At 38.1% G+C, this 16,160-nt stretch overlaps 1 protein-coding gene across 2 annotated transcripts in view; it reads left to right on the top strand.

The window, feature by feature from the left end:
• GPM6A (glycoprotein M6A) overlaps positions 1 to 16,160 on the top strand; it is a 296,430-nt gene that overhangs the window by 137,541 nt on the left and 142,729 nt on the right. The window contains exon 1 of one of the 2 annotated variants that reach the window (XM_047772273.1): positions 6,606 to 7,729. The exons of the other annotated variant lie outside the window; for it this stretch is intronic. Coding sequence (XP_047628229.1) covers positions 7,693 to 7,729 — 37 coding nt within the window. The 5' untranslated portion in view covers positions 6,606 to 7,692. Of the gene's footprint in view, positions 1 to 6,605; positions 7,730 to 16,160 lie in introns of those variants that run through there. 2 annotated transcript variants of the gene reach the window in all.

Here is a 16,160-nt window from a genome sequence, read left to right as displayed (position 1 = left end):
ACCTGGCTTAGTGGGTTAAGGATCCAGTGTTGCCCTAAGTTGCAGCCTTGGTCACAGCTGCAGCTATGATTCGACCCCTGGCCCAGGAACTCCCATCTGCCGCAGGTGCAGCAGTAAAGAGAAAAATAAAAAGAAGGTGAGTGAGAAAAAAAAAAAACTTTTGGTTCCTATTCTCCATGACAGGCTAGGAAAATGCATATTGAAATAGCACCCATATTAAAATGTTAAATAGGAAAAAAATGTATGAAACTTGGCAAATTTGTGTTGTAGACAGATGATATTGAACCTCAGGCAATGAATGGCGGGAGGAAATAAATTAGTCTTCCCTTGATATTTGCAATGTCAGACCCAGGAGACAGCTTTGCATTCTATCTAGGACAACTGCAGTGAGGTGCTGAATGGTCAGGCCACTTAAGATGGCTATTCTCTTCCTCTCCATACATCCTCTACCTGACCAGTGCCTACCTCACTTATACCCTAGCACATGACTGATGTTCCTATGTACTTGCACCAGGCCGTGGCTATTGATAGCTTATCAAAGGGGTGGTGAGGGGCCTGCCCCTCTGCTGGTTTCCCTGGAAACTAATGAGCCAGTGTGTCATAATTCCTTCTATAACTGGCAATGTCCCTTTCTCCTGGAGAGCAAAGACTGCTGCCACGTCCTGCCCACCTCACACAATGAGGGGGGTGTTGCTCCGGGACCTTGCTTCAAATGTGTAAGGTCTCCCATCCATTAAACCATGGACATCTCTGTTGCTGACTCTGGGATCTTTCTTCACTCTTGAAGCTGCCTAGGCACAGGGCCTTGTAGAGCAGCTGGTGCTCTGGGTGACTTGAGCATTTTTCAGAAAACCATAAAGGACAGTTGCAGATGGATAGATTGTGTGACTTTTGCACAGACTGGGATCAAGGGGTGTTCTCCAGGGTTAATTTAACCTAATACTGTGCACATGGAACAATGGAACTTTTGGGATGTGATGGACTTATGTTGTTTGAGGGCTTGGCTCTGTCTGTCTTCCTGGAGCCAAGGTCTGTCATGTGAATTGTCCCTATGTCATGGCCAGTACAACTTTCTTGGGAAGGTGTTTTCTGGCTGTTTCTGGTGCTTGAAGAACTTGGGTGTATTTGTCTCTTGTTAATTAATGAAGAGTAGATCACAATCAAAGTCCTCTTGCTCAAGACTAATAATGCCCAAATATCTTCAGGTGTCCAACTCACCAAAAAGGAACAAGCCATAACACGGTACACCCCTTTTAGAATGAGGAAAGAAAGTGCCTTATATCTTAATCACTTACTGGCAGAAACCCGTGACTCATGACCTGTATCATAAGTTCCAATGCACTTGGAGAGAGCATTTTGAAAAAAAATTGTCAATCTGTGACTCGTTTCCTCTTATGACATGGAGAAGAATGTGTAGGTTCCCTGAGGTGATCTCTGGAAATGTAAGAACAGACTCTGCTATATTTTTTTCATCCATGAAAGGACTAGCAATCTAATGTACAACCACAAAGACCAGAGTGCTTATAATAAAGCTGGAGAAACAGGAATCTGATTTCCCCTCATCATTTCTCTCTGCACCACTTTGTGTAATCAGCTTTTTCAAAGGATTTTTCCCATCATCTGTGTCTGCAGGAACATTCAAAGCAAGATTTAAAATCAGTATTTCAAAACTCAGAACTTATGACAAGCTTTGCAAGTGTTATGTTTGCCTCCCTTGCTCTGTCATTCTCTCTCTGTCCCTGTCTCTCTCTATTCTTATTTATTTGTTTTTATACGCTTTCCATTTGTAACATCCAATGTGATATGTATGGTTAGGCTTAACTGAGATTTCTAAATTTTTGACCTTTAATTCAAATGAATGGAGCAAAAAAACACAAACATCCTTCCGCTAAGGTCTACCTTATGTCTTTTGTCATTAAAGTAACACTAAGCCTTTACTCAAAAATGAAGAGATGCTAACATGATGATGCCTTATGACTGTGTTCGGTGCTGAATGACTTAACTTTTTGTGGGGGGTTAGATTAGAATTAGAAAGATCAAAATTCAAATCCCAGTTCCTTCATTCACCAGCTGTGTCACCTGCAGAAAGTTGCTGAACCTTTGAAAGCCTTGATTTTGGTTTAAAATAAATACTTATAATTGATTCTTCCTATTTTGAAAGGGTAATTTGGTCTCAAGAGTGTTCTGCTTGAAGTTTCTGGTCTGCCCTTAGCATACCCAGTGCTTCTGGCAATAGCACACTCCCTTAGTAAAGGAGACAGGGGGCACGATGAGTGATTTTTCCACTTGCCTCTTTACCATCTGCTTTGTGAAATATCTCTGTTATCATTCAATCATCAACTCCTCAGCCACAGCATTCGTTATATTTGAATATGATGTGTAGCTCCTGGAATTATTGTGAATGATGTTCATACTCCAGAATACTTTGTGCAAGTTGCTAAACATAAAGCATGTTTTAAGCCTTTGGATTTTTTTCATTATTCATCATTCATGCATGCATGCATTCAACAAATATGTGGAAAGCTTACTATGGTTCATCTTGTGGGAGGTAGAGAGCCCCTGGCTTGATGGGGCTTGCAGGCTGCAGGCCGGTGGAGAAGATAGAAATAAAATGCAAATGCTGGGGAGTAGCTAGTATGACCTGCCTTGTCCATACTAAAGGTTTATTCTGTGGGTCAGGGAAGGTTTGCCAGGGAACAGTTTGTTTAAGCTGAGATCTGATAAGTGAATAGATCCAGCTTTCTAGGTGTAGAGGGGAAAGCGTCTCAGGCAGAAGGAACAGCATTTAAAAATGGACAGTTCTGAGAAATGAGAAGGGATGAGTGCATAGAGGACACTGGTTGGAGGGGAATGGGGGCGCGGTGGTCAGGCTGGAGGGGAGGTGCCTGTGTGCCTGCCATTTTCCCAACCAGTCTCAAGAGGTTGAACTTTATCCTAAGAACATTGGCAAACCCTCCACTAGTGGTAAACAGGGCCATGGCACTGACAAAATGGCAGGCTCAATGGACTCTGAAAACACATCGACAGAGTCTGGAGGGCCAGTCTGTGTGTGAAAGAGCCTGTAATTTCTGAAGGTAACTTCTTGGGGAAAACATAACAGTTTCTCATCTTCTCCTTGTTCAGACTCCAGACCTGGGGCATGGGACAGGGCTCAGGAGTCTCTGCCTCTCCAGTTAATGTAACTAAGAAAACTAAGGACCCAGACTCAGAACTGGATTTTCCAGCCCAGGGTTCCTGGACATCTTGTCTCATACACCCTCTCCCCCAGTGTGGCCAGATGCTAATCCCTTACAAGTCATCAGGGAGAATAGCTCTCCTTATAAGCACATTTTTTTTTTAACTGTGCCTACAGTGTGGGAAAGTTCCCAGGTCAAGGTTCAAAAGTCAGGGTTCAAACTCATGCTACAGCAGTAACCCAAGCCATAGCAATAACAATACCAGATTCTTAGCTGCTAGGCCACCAGGGAACTCGGCCCTTAAGAGCTTTTGAGTATTGTTTCAACCCTCTAGAAAATCTTTCCCTTCTCCCCTTTTCCACCCCCACCCTTGTTCCCAGAGTATATCACCTCCTTTGTGTATCAGCTTGGATCAACCTGACCCTCTAGAAGAGCAGGAAAACTTACCGGACTATCAAAACTAAGTAACGGGTAGGTATGCTTGTGTTAGGCTCATGTTGCAGCCTGGGTATCACTTGTCATGTAGCATTGGATTTCTGACCTGTCTTGAGCTCTTGGCTGTGAGCATCATTCAGGCAGGGAGTTGTCCTTAGTATCCGTCCTGGCTACAGCAAGTTCCTGTGTGTGTAAGAATGCTAAATAAATATTTGTACATTTAAAGAATGAAAGGAAGCAGGGGTAATGGAACTTCAGTTTAATAAGACTTGTGAAGACTGTGGTCATTCTGTGGATTGACTATGTACATTATAAAACTCCAAAGAATGTTATGCTCCTTTTATTATATACTTAAAACTTCAAGTGCTTGTGGTGGTTTTGATTTTCATTAAGAGATTTTTATGGTAGTCAGTTTCTGACTTCCAGCTTAAGCCAGCTGTTGACATTTTTTTCTGTGTCTGAATATGGGAAGAAACTAACCAAGATGTTTCATTTTTTTTTTAAATAATGATTTTTATTCATTCTTGAGATAGTGTTAGAGCTATACCTAAAGCATTTGATGGGAGAAAAAGCAGTTTCCTTTTGTTCGTCTTTTTTTTTTTTTTTTTAATTTTAGGGCCTTGCCTAAGGCATATGGAGGTTCCCAGGCTAGGGGTTGAATTGGAGCTATAGCCGCTGGCCTATGCGACAGCCACAGTAACACCAAATCCGAGCCGTGTCTATAACCTACACCATAGCTCGTGGCAACACCAGATCCTTAAACCACTGAGCAAGACCAGGGATCCAACCTGCGTCTTCATGGATACTAGTCAGATTCATTTCCGCTGAGCCACAACAGGAACTCTGAAAAAGCAGTTTCTAAACAGTGCTATGCCTGGCCTGTGTACTATACTTGGTTGGGATAGTCATATATCCACATGTCCTTTTTTCCACATGTCTGACACAAGAGCCTTGAACACCTTTCCCCATTTTTTTCAGTTGATACTATATTTGGAACCATCAGCCTCTTGTTTAATCTGTAACCCTGTTTATTTGACTATACTTTGAACATTGTATCACAAAGACGACTGACATATAATAGAGGGATATGGAGATATTTTCTTGGTTTATATAACAAGATGTTTACAAAGATCAAGTGAAGTGTTAAAGAACCAGTTAGCTCCAAATTAAGGTGAATTAAGAGAGAAGAGAAGGACTCACAGTGGGTTTAGAGTTTGACTTTTTAAATTTTTTATTGAGGTCATTGATTTATAGTATTACGTAGGTTTAATGTTGCTACCTTATATTTCTACTTCCGTATACACTACTGTGTGCTCACCACCAGAAATTTCTTTTCCATCTGTCATCAAGCAGTTGATCCCCTTTGCCCATTTTGCCCTCCCTTCCCCTTCTCCTCCTCTCTGCTTCCCCTCTGGTACCCACTGTTCCCTTCTGTGTATCCACGTGTTTGTTTTTGTGTGGTTTGGCTTGTTCTTTCATTTTCTTTTTTTATTTGTTTGTTTAGTTCTTATATTCCATATATGAGTGAAATTATACAGTGTTTATCTTTCTCCACCCAACTTATTTCATGTAGCTTAATACCCTCAAGGTCCATTAAAAAATGGCAAGATCTCATCTTTTTTTATGGCCAAGTACTAGTCCACTAAATATGTATATCACATCTTCTTCTTCTGCTCACCCATTGGTGGGCACTTAGGTTCTTCACATATCTTGGCTACTGTAAATTAAGCTATGAGGAATGTAGGGGTGGGTGTAGCTTTTTGAACTAGTGTTTTTTTGTCCTTCAGATAAATACTTAGAAATGGAATTGCTTGGATCACATGGTTTCTGGCTCTGCTGTAAAGTTTCCAGAAGGAAAGGAGTTATAGTAACTTTTCCGTTCATCTTGCCCAATGAGTACTTTTTAAATTTCCTTTTCATTTCTCCGTCACTCTTTCCCTTGGGGCACCTGGTGGGACAGAGCTGTGAACTGAGGCTGGTTTGTGGAGGTACTGACGACACTTTAATGGGGTAATGTGGTCAGGACAAGTGACCTCCAGCTTCAGAGCTTTACACGAGGACTTGCTGATGTGGGATCTAAGACTTACTTGGTTGTTTCCTGGCCCAGCCTCCCCAACATAAAATGGGAGGGAGGAAAGAACACTCCTCCTCATTGTTTTGCAAGTAGGTTCATGCATGGAACCTGTTTGTAGATTGTAAGTGCTTCAAACACTTAAAGTGGCTTTATTCCTTCTGTCGCTATTACTCCTCATGATTTGTTTCACTGATGGTTCCTGTGGTATGAAATGAATAGAGAATCTTCGTGAGAAGTAATGCTCCATGCTGACTGGACTATATGCCATGTTCTGCCAGCCTGGGGAACGGTGGCTACAGAGATGCTGCCAAGATTCAGCTCCTTGGTTTCTCTCATGTCTTCCTTCTTTCAATCCCTGCCCTGAGCAAGTGGCTCTCTCACGAACCCTTGAATACAGATTGAAATGTATCCAGAGGGATAAGTTTTTTATTTATTTGAATTATATTTACCTTTGGGTTCAGGTCGTTTGACCAGAGAAAATAAATAGCAGGTGAGTGTAGAAGGGAAAAAGCTAAACATTCTTTGATGAAAGATCAAAAGAAATAAAGTGGAATGTTGTAGGACACTTGCCTTTTCTCTCAATAGTTGCTTTTGTGATGGTTTTGAGGGTGTGGTGCTTTGGAACGTGCTGCTGACCCACTTTTTAAAAATGCATGTGGAGTATAAGTGATAATGCAGGAAACATACACTGTAGGTGGTGAGGATGTGAATTATTTTTCATTAAAGGTGAGGGATTACAGTTGTGTGTGCGTGTGCACATGAGTGTGTGTTTCTCTGTGCGCCTGCTTATTTAGAGATGGAGACAGAGACTGATCCTCCTTCCTTTATCTTCCAGGCAATGTTTATTTCCCCTCGAAAGAGCTACTGTTTATTTTCTGACTATACCTTTTGTGAAGTATTGAGGCTCTGGGATCATGTCCTATCCCTCAGCAGGCTGAAGTACAAATGCTATATTATTGCCAGACTGCAGCGTTGTGATTTGCATTCCAAATCAGACTGCAGAATCCCATATTAAATCCCTTATCCTCTTGTTTCTTATCTCGAATTTGTTCCTCCTCCTGCCCCAATAAAGACCCTTGAGACAATTCTCTTTCAAGAGATTCCCATTTAAAGTCAGCAGTTGCCCTGGGTAAAGATCCTGACACTGTCTTAGAAAGACAGCCAAAAATTTCAGGGTTTTTCCTCCCTTTCCTTTAAGAGCCTCGTGGCACTGAAGTAAAATTATGACTTAAAACATATCTTTCAGGCTTCAAGGTTGGTACTCATTTTGTCTTTGAAAACCACAATTCTCTATCTTTTTAAATCTGAGAGATGTGAGCTTCCAAATCCTCAATCTGTGATAACCTTTTACAGATAAACCCTGAAACTGCATAATTGCCTTCCTTCTCAGCACTTTTAAATCAAATTAACCAGCTACTTGGGCAGGAGAGCAAAGGAAAACGCAGTTTTGCAAGGATCAGGCTGCAGCATCAAGAATCTGGGCTTTCCCACTCTGGTGGCAGAGAGGGGGACTTGGGGGCTGGTGGTCTGCTTCCTGTCTCGAGGACACCCCTCCATCTGTTCCCAGCTCAGCCCGGTTCCAATTTAAAGCCCAGATTTCAATACAACCCTCAATTTCTTTTCCCCATTTGAAATGCAAAGCAAGCCTTGTGACTCTTAGAGCCTCCGCCGCTGGGATTCGGACCAAATTTCCCCCCAAAAGTCTTGGGCTCTGTGCTTGAATACCTGCTTACAGTGGTACACAATGAGCAGCTTTGAGGAGAAAAATTGATAATCTTCACGGAAGAGTAATTTGAATGAAATTGCACTTGACAGCCCGTCTCCAAGCAAACAAGAGGCGCGAGGGAGCCTGAACTAAGCTCCCAGGACTTACCCACGCCACTGCTGGGGGAGCTTCCCAGGGAGGAAAACAAAACAAAACAAAACAAAAAAACCTCTCATTTTTCCTACATCTAATTGAGCTTTTGATTAATTCCGTGTACCAGCTTCTCCTGAAGAAAGGTAGCCATGGAAGAGAACATGGAAGAGGGACAGACTCAGAAAGGTACTGTGCTGGAAAGCGTTTATTGTAACCAAGTAATTATTTTGCAGTTTCCGTGTTTGCTTTAGACACTTGCCAGGAAGGGTAATGAATGTTTCTCTTAGAAGGCGTTTTTTTGTTTCCCCTTTCCTCTGTCCACCACTTGCAGTAATGTCTGGCGTGAGTGTTGTCACTATTTGCAAATCTTTCAGATATAAGTGGCCAGAGGCACAGTTGAGTATTAGTGATAAGAGCATTGTGATATTGTTGTAAGCCATTCCTTAGACCTGTCTTTGTTAATCTTCATTTATTTCATGTTTTCACACTAGTCAAGCTGGGTCAAGGGGATTACTGGTGTGAGCCACAAATGCAATACTGGGAGCTGGTTATGGTTAAAAATCTGGTGTTGTAACCATTGCCAATACCTTTGCATGGACGTTGGATAGAACAAAGACCGAGAGTATTTATTATATTTTCTGTGGTGCACCATTTTAAAAACTCCTTCTTTCTCTGCATGGATGCAGTTAGTTTTAATAGAGATGGATGGAGCAAAGGTTCATACATTTTCAAAGTGTACTGTGACGTTAAGGTTTTCATTTCTATAGAGCTGATTGTCATCCACCTCTGAGTAATAAATGTCAAGGATATTTTCTGATGTGTTTTCTAAGCCTGTTAGGTATATGTGGCTGTGTAAGTAAAGGTGGAATTGTCATTTTTTTATAGGTTGAAAATGGCCAAATATTGTCCATTTTAAATGATTCAAACACTCTAGAATTTGTGTGTGTGTCAAGTGGTAGCTCTGGAGGGAGCTGCAGCTTTCACCCCAGAATTGGCAGCGTTTTTTCTCATGTCTGTTCAAGGCTTATGTAATGTTATAGAAAATGCTCTTGTGTTCTTAGGATGGAAATAGTAACCCAGGTAATACTACTTAAAGGTAATATTTAAGAGTAGTATGGAAAAGATTCAGCCATCAAATTTGATTTCAAATGTATATAAATGCATTATTTTAGAAAACTATATTTTACATAATAAAATAGGTTGGAAGCATAGTTTTTCATTATTTTGAACCATTCAGCTTTGCTGGGTCTTTTATCACACACACACCTACACACACTCATATATACATATATATATATGAGACCAGTGACATTAAATAAATTAAGATTTTTATATAAGCAATAGAGGAAGACAATAGATAAACCAGTGCCCAAATTTTAGATAGTGGCACACTTGATAATGATACTCCATAACAGAAATACAATAATCTACATAGGTATAATATAATGGATCTTTTTTTTAATTAAAAAAGCCCCTCAACCACCTTTATTTTAGGAGCAAATAGCTAAGTGGTCATCGACGATATGAGACGGCAAATTTTCACGATAATTTTCATCCTTGAAAGGCATCTCAGTTGACTATTTTATTTTAGGAATAAAATATTTTAATATCTTTTTTTAGCACCTAAGAAGATTGATTTTTGGCCAGTCAACCTGTTTAAGGAAATATAAGCTCATCATTTTAACTAGAGAAATGATATTCATTTCACTAAATAAAAACATGAGATAAATCATGGACTGTGGTAACAGGTTGACTCTGTCTGATTATGCCTTGGTAGGTGCAGGAACCAAGAAAAATAATGTAATTAGTTGTGATTTTTTTTTTCTCCAGTAACACTGAAAATCTTTCCTTCATTGGGGTTGGGGTAGCGGTGATGTCATGATCATCTCTACCTGTTCCAGTGGGTTCTTTTTATCAGAGATGTGCATACTCTGATGATAAGGAACAGCAGTGGAAAACAATTTTTTTGAAATTAAAAGTTGTATAATGAAAGATATAGAAAGATATATAAGTAATTTACCTGTGATTAGGCCTCTTGTTTTTTTTCTTAAAGAGATTTAATTTTCTTCATTCCTGATCTATTCCTTTCAACTATGCCTATCACACCTTTTCTATGTAAGAATGTTGTTAGAAAGTTATATCTGAATGTAAATGATGCCCTCTCTAGTTGTGCAGGGGCAGGAAGCAATGTGATGGGATCTAAATTCATGGAGCTACTGGGCAAGCAGGCAAAATCATTAGAGATTTTTTCAAGAGTTTAGGTGGACGCATTTACAGATCCATCCACTTAAAGGAAGGCATACTTTGCATTAACCCTTATCCTATTTTCTTTAAATTGCATAGGATTTTCTTAAATAATAATTCCGCTATAACAGAATTCTCTCTCATTTAAAAGATGCTCTCCTGTTCCTGCTTACAACTTAAATCTATCTTTCCCTATTACAGACTTAAAGGACTTAAATTCATGTCAGTATTTACTCATGTCACCTGTCAGATTCAAGTAGCCTATAAAATGGAAGCCAGTGTTTTTATAAACATATTTGAAAAAAAGATAGTAGAGTTGATATTTAAGGACTTAAAAATCTTCTGTAAGAAATATATTTTTCTTCAAAATGAGATCTCCCCCATTTACTCTGTAAAAGGCAATTGAAAGCAGCCCTATAACATTTATGCTAATTTAACTATTTGTGTTCAGCTTGGGAGAGAGGATAGTAACAATGAGGGTGACTTCATCAGCTGTTCTGCTCAGTGAGCCTGGGCCTTGGTGTGGAACTGAAATGGGGGTTCATGTTGACCACCCTCCCAAAAGGGGGGTATCTCTTTGTGTTGAGTGGGAGTCTAGTGTTTTTAGGAAACAGGATTTTTGTAAAACATGCCCTCTCAATGAAAGTAAATCACTTTATCTTGTGTTCAACCCAATGCAGCCGTGTTCTGGTATTGGAGAAAAAAGAAAAAAAAAGAATGGAAGAAAAGAGACTGTTTTGACCTTGGTCCTTTGGTACAGCCGTGATAACCCAGCATCACTGTCATGAAAAATTGAGATACATTGTCACCAAATCCAGCAACAGGGGCTTCAGTTACTGTAGAGAGTTGAGCAAAGGGCATGAAAAGATTTTTTTTACAAAGATTTAAAAGGTATACATTTATGACTTATAGATATGTAGCTATGTCTTGAACTTTTGCCCAATCCTACGGGAAGAGATGTAAATGATTTGAGGCCATCTGATCATTAGTAAATTAGTGAATGTGTGTTCATATGGCCAGTCAAGTGGGTGGCCATGACTTTGTGGATAACCTCAATGAACACACTACTGAATTAGGAGAGATCATATTAAGAAAGGTTCTAATCACTGATGAATCAATAATCATTGATAACATTATAGAGAGATAAAAAGAAAATACCAATGAACAGGAAGAGCTAGCAAGTTGGAATCTTCATAGATTGGCTGAACTGTTCCAAATGGCAAAAAACCTGATTGATTTAACTTCTGAACAGGAACATCAATGAAACGAAGCCTCAAAATTACCCTTTAGGTACCAGAAGTGTTTGATCAACTCAAAAGATAACAGCCTCGAGGTGGTTACTTATGTGTTTTCCTCGCATAATTAATTGGCAGCATATGGATCTACGCTGTCAACTTCTCAAGGTGAACAGAGTCCACCACTGATTTCCTCTGAGAATCAATCCTTGGTGATCCTCAAGACCTGGGTCAGTGGAGGACATAGAAGATGAAATTTGGAGTGAACAGCCCAGCTTCATCATCTCAGCCCCCATCACATGGCCACTGTTTAATGTTCCTCATTCATCCTAAGGCCATCACCACTAACTTATGTGTCATGTCATCATCTCCTTCACTTATTAAAACCAGCAAGAATATCTCAGTGAAAGAACAGTACACAGATCTATTTCCCCCTGTTCAGTTGCAATGTCTTTCTCATATTGAGCAATACTGTACAATTCTGTTTGACACATCTGCTCATAATTATATACTTTACATTCCACATTTATACACATGTATCACTATAATGGATACACACATATCACAAAAGCATATATCATATTTATGAGCTGAAAAAATCGTGTCAATTTCTTTTAAATAAAAAATTTGCCTTGCAAGATAACTTTGGAGTCTATCCCTTCCTTAGGCAGACATCATCCCTGAAGAGGAGACACCGCTGTCATCAGTGAGAGAAGAGGTTGCTTTGGCTCTGGGATACTAGATGATATTGGTCAACCTAAATTACCCTGTGATTTCAGTGCCAGACAGTGGCCTAGGGACTTTACATAAATTAACTCATTGACTCTTGACGATGACCCTTGGTAGTGCTAATATTGAGAAAACTCAAAATCAAATAGGTTAATTAACTTGACCAAAGTCCTGTAGTAGTGAGTAGTATAGCCGGGGTTCAATATGGTCAGACAGAGGCCAGGGTCTGACTTTCAACTACACTCTGCACTGCATTCGAGGTCAGTGTGGCCTGCCTGCCACACCCACTTCCAGGTGACTCTGCTTCAGCCATGCACTTTGACTGCACTTGTCAGCTGGACTCCATAGAGCAGGGCTTTTTAACCAGATGTGGACAGCTTCGTCAAGGGCAACCAATTCCCTGGTGATCCTGCAATCCATGACCTGTAAATCTGGACTCTGAAAAGGTGGTGCTTTCTTGAGGTTGTGAGATGATTCTTGGTGTGTTCTAAGGGTCTCTTTACCCCTCCATGTATCTGTAGTGTTTTGCTACTCATCTCTCAGATAATCTGAGTAAGCCTCTGTTCTTTGCAATCACAAAACCTCTAAATAAAGCAAATGTTCAGATACTTTTAGGAATCTGATATAGACTAAATGTGAAGAAATTGCCCTTAAGTTTAACCTGCTAGGTGGCAACTGAACCAAACATATATTTACTGCATACTTAAATGTCAACTTGTCAACTCCTCTTTAAAACCCATCCTAGGTGATTCTGAATTTTTTTCTCACCAATATTTTACTTTTATAATTTGAATAATTAGTTTACCCTAAAACCTACTAGTAAGCATTGGTAGTAAAATATTTTGAGAATTATTGCAAGAGAAATTAAGAACCCAAATGAGTTAGCATCTGCTTTATTATTAGAATTAGAATGTGTAATACTATTCCATTTTGAAACCCATAGTCCAGTAGCTGGAGAAATAACAACAATATCCAAAACCTTCAAACAGTCCTGAAAATGAAAGAATTAATTAGCCTCCTTTTACATTTTGGATGTCAGCTTCTTATAGACCCATGAAAATGGAAATTTGTCATTTGTCTAGTTCCAATTGGATAAACTTCATCTCAACAGACATTGTCAGGTACCATCTCAGCATTTGGGCAACAAAACTAGAAGAAGCTTAGAGATTCAGATTTTTGTAAAGCACTTGGGAAAACTCCATCCTCTCATTGGACGTATGTGCCTTTACTATTGTTTGTTGCACTTTAAGAAATTAACTCCATTTTGTTATCAAATATAGAAGACACCTGTCAGTGGGGAAAATTAGGTATACTTTTCATAAAATTTAGCGATTTTCCCAGAATGTCTGCATTGCCCTGGTTATTATGACTTACGTAGTTTAGATTTAAAGTTTTAGAATACTGCCATCTTATATTTCCATTGGATCCGTTGCTAGTTATGTTTTTTATAACTGTGGTGCTGTTTGTCTCTGTGACCCAAATGCTTGATAACCTAAGTTCCACCATCTTGTTAGGATAAAGTATATTTGTCAGTTTTTTCTTTGTTTGTTTTTGTTTTTTTAGCCATATCATTGGAATGAGAATATTCACCTTTTAAAATGTAAGTTCTTGATATAGTTTCTTCATTAACTCCTTGAGCAGAAACTGAATTTTAAACATTTAAGGAAACTGAGAAGAATGGTACTGTGGACTGAGATGCTGATACAGAATGTATGCAGAGTGATAACTTCAAAATAGTTCTTAGGAAGTAATTATTCTTTAATCTCAAAGGCAATGGCACATGTGGGAATCATAGAAATCAGAGGATGAATTCTAGTTTGTTAATTTTGGCCTCCATCTTCCTCTACCCATAAGCTCTACCCCTCTGCCCCTGTGCAAAATATTTGATAATTTTCTTTTTCATACACTGAAGGCAGACTGCCTGGCTTAATTTCAAAATCCTTTGGATAACATTCATACTAACAGGTGGCACAGCTGTGGATTAGCTGACATTATACAAATAATTCACATTTTCCCATGTGATCTCTATTCAAATTGTGACCATTGTCTTAGATATCCTTAATCTGAAAGAAACTTCCTTTGCTGTTCTGTGAAAATACAAGGAAAGGAAAACAGAAGATAACTGATTGTTTCTCTCAACTTGTGAGTGGGAAATTTAATTTTGGTCACAGATGAAAGTCTATTTTATTGGGGTCTGTTTATAGAGTTTGCTGGGGAATTAAGTTACAATATGAGAAAATCCAAGATCAGAAAAAAAAGGAAGGGGGCCTGTTGGCTTTTAAGTTATGTGTGTTCTTAAAGTATTAAGTCCATCAACATGTCAGAACATTACTGCTGGGTATAACCAGAAGGATTTCCAAAAGAGAGAAATTAGTTTTGGCACACTGTTTAAATTGCTTAATGTTTTCGGACTTAAATTTCTATTATATGAGAAACAATAATCTTTTAGTACATTTACCCCTACAAAAGAAAAGGTGGAATCGATCCTAAGAATGATTTTAGGAATATAAATCGTATTGTTCACATTGCCTCATACCATGGAGCATGCGTGCTTTTACTTTATCCTCAAGTAAAGCTGAGGCAATCAAAAATTTTGTTTATTGTCATTTTCCACAATGGCAATAATAGAAATTTCAATAGAGGTTTTGGCAATTGTTTTCCTTTTTAATGCAATTTTTCTCTATTAGAAAGGTCCTTTGATGAATTAGTTACTCTTTCTTAACATAAAATGTAGAAGAAAACCTTTATAATTGTTTATATTCTTTTATTGTTATTTGATGAAAAAAAATTCTAGTAATCAAAGAAATGGTCCATGATCAAATCCCTTTTTATGAAAACTTAGCCATTTTTTTTGTATCTTTGAGACATTTCTTCACATGTCCTGTGTCAGTGGATATATATTTTCATTTGTAATAATCTGTACCACATCAGTTTTGCACTTCAGTATAATGATTGCACACCTGAAACATAGCTAGCTGCCCTACTAACATGATTCATTTTTCATGGAAAAATACTATAATAGCTAATATTCAATAATCAAGGCACTGTCCTTAGCATTTCATATTGAGTATCCAATGTCAAAAAGTATATGTTAACATTAATAATAAAACCATATAGGTTATAGTTTTCTTGTCAAATTTCAAAGGTTCTTTGATTTTATGGACACTATTTAGTCAATGACTATTTAGTTCAACTCTTGAGGAAACTGGAATAAAACCTTATACAAATATCCAGAGAATAAAGAGAATTTTAACTTAATGAAATGAGATAGTGTTCATTTCAAAGGAAAAAAATTTTCTAGTCAGAAAAATCATTTTTTTCTATAGTAACAGCATTCAAATATAAATTTTGAATTTTAGACTGGAAATTTCTTTTTCAGTGTTAGTAAAGAGTTTTATATATTTTTGTAAAATATTTCTCAGTATTTTGCAACTAGAATCAGTTATTAAAAAGATAGGATTGAGCACTGTTTGAACAATGGAACTCTTAAATATGACGTTGGATATGGTTTGTCCATTAAAACCAATCATCTTAGGCTTTGAGAAGTTCCGAAGGTCTTAAGTAGAGCTCATATATTATTAAACACAGATTCACTTAATACTTTAGAAATTTTATTATAATTTTTCAACAAGTTTAAAAAAAATCTCATCCTTTTACAGTAAAGATGACTTTGAAGGCTACTCATACAATAGCTGAACTTAAAACATTTTAAATCTCTTTACTCTACCATCCAAAATAGAAAGTTGTAATTAATTTGTAAGGTCGGAAATTCAAAAACCATATACTGGGATTCTCTCCATAAACCTTAACCATGTAGAACAGTCAGAGATTTTTGTAGTCAGCTCTCACACTGAGTGGTCAATTAACTTGTGGGTTTCCAGATCAGATAGCTTTTGCTACAACCCTGGTTCTTATCCTCTGCCATAACTCAATTTTCTGTATAACTTCATCTGTATAACTTCATCTGTACTATTCAATCTTAGCTTTCTCAAGACTTTTTTTTTTTTTGAGAATTAGTTTTCTCTACCATTATCTTTGGGTTTGGTGGGTTCGGTGTGAGTGTTAGATGAAATAGTGAATTGGTGAACATGCCTCTTGTAGAATCTGCACTCCACAGCACCCTGACACATCCTAACCATTTACGCAATAACCAAGCAACTTCTGAGATAGAAAGCCAAGATTGCAAAGTAAAGAATGCTAGAGTTTATCACTTTTTTGAATTGTTATAACAGGTATTTTCTAAATGTTGGTTTAGCATTTAACAAATAACATCTCATTATTTTTTAATATAAAGCCAATACCCTTTCTCCCTTTAAAAGTACAAATGTCTTAAGGCTACACATTTTATCTTTTGTTCTTAAACTTAATCTATAAAATCTCAGTCATGTCTTGTGATGATGATGATGATA

Source organism: Phacochoerus africanus, chromosome 3, assembly GCF_016906955.1.
Source record: "Phacochoerus africanus isolate WHEZ1 chromosome 3, ROS_Pafr_v1, whole genome shotgun sequence".
NCBI classification, from domain to species: Eukaryota; Metazoa; Chordata; class Mammalia; order Artiodactyla; family Suidae; genus Phacochoerus; species Phacochoerus africanus.
Note: the sequence above shows the minus strand (reverse complement) of the source record. Positions and strands in the feature narration are given on the sequence as shown.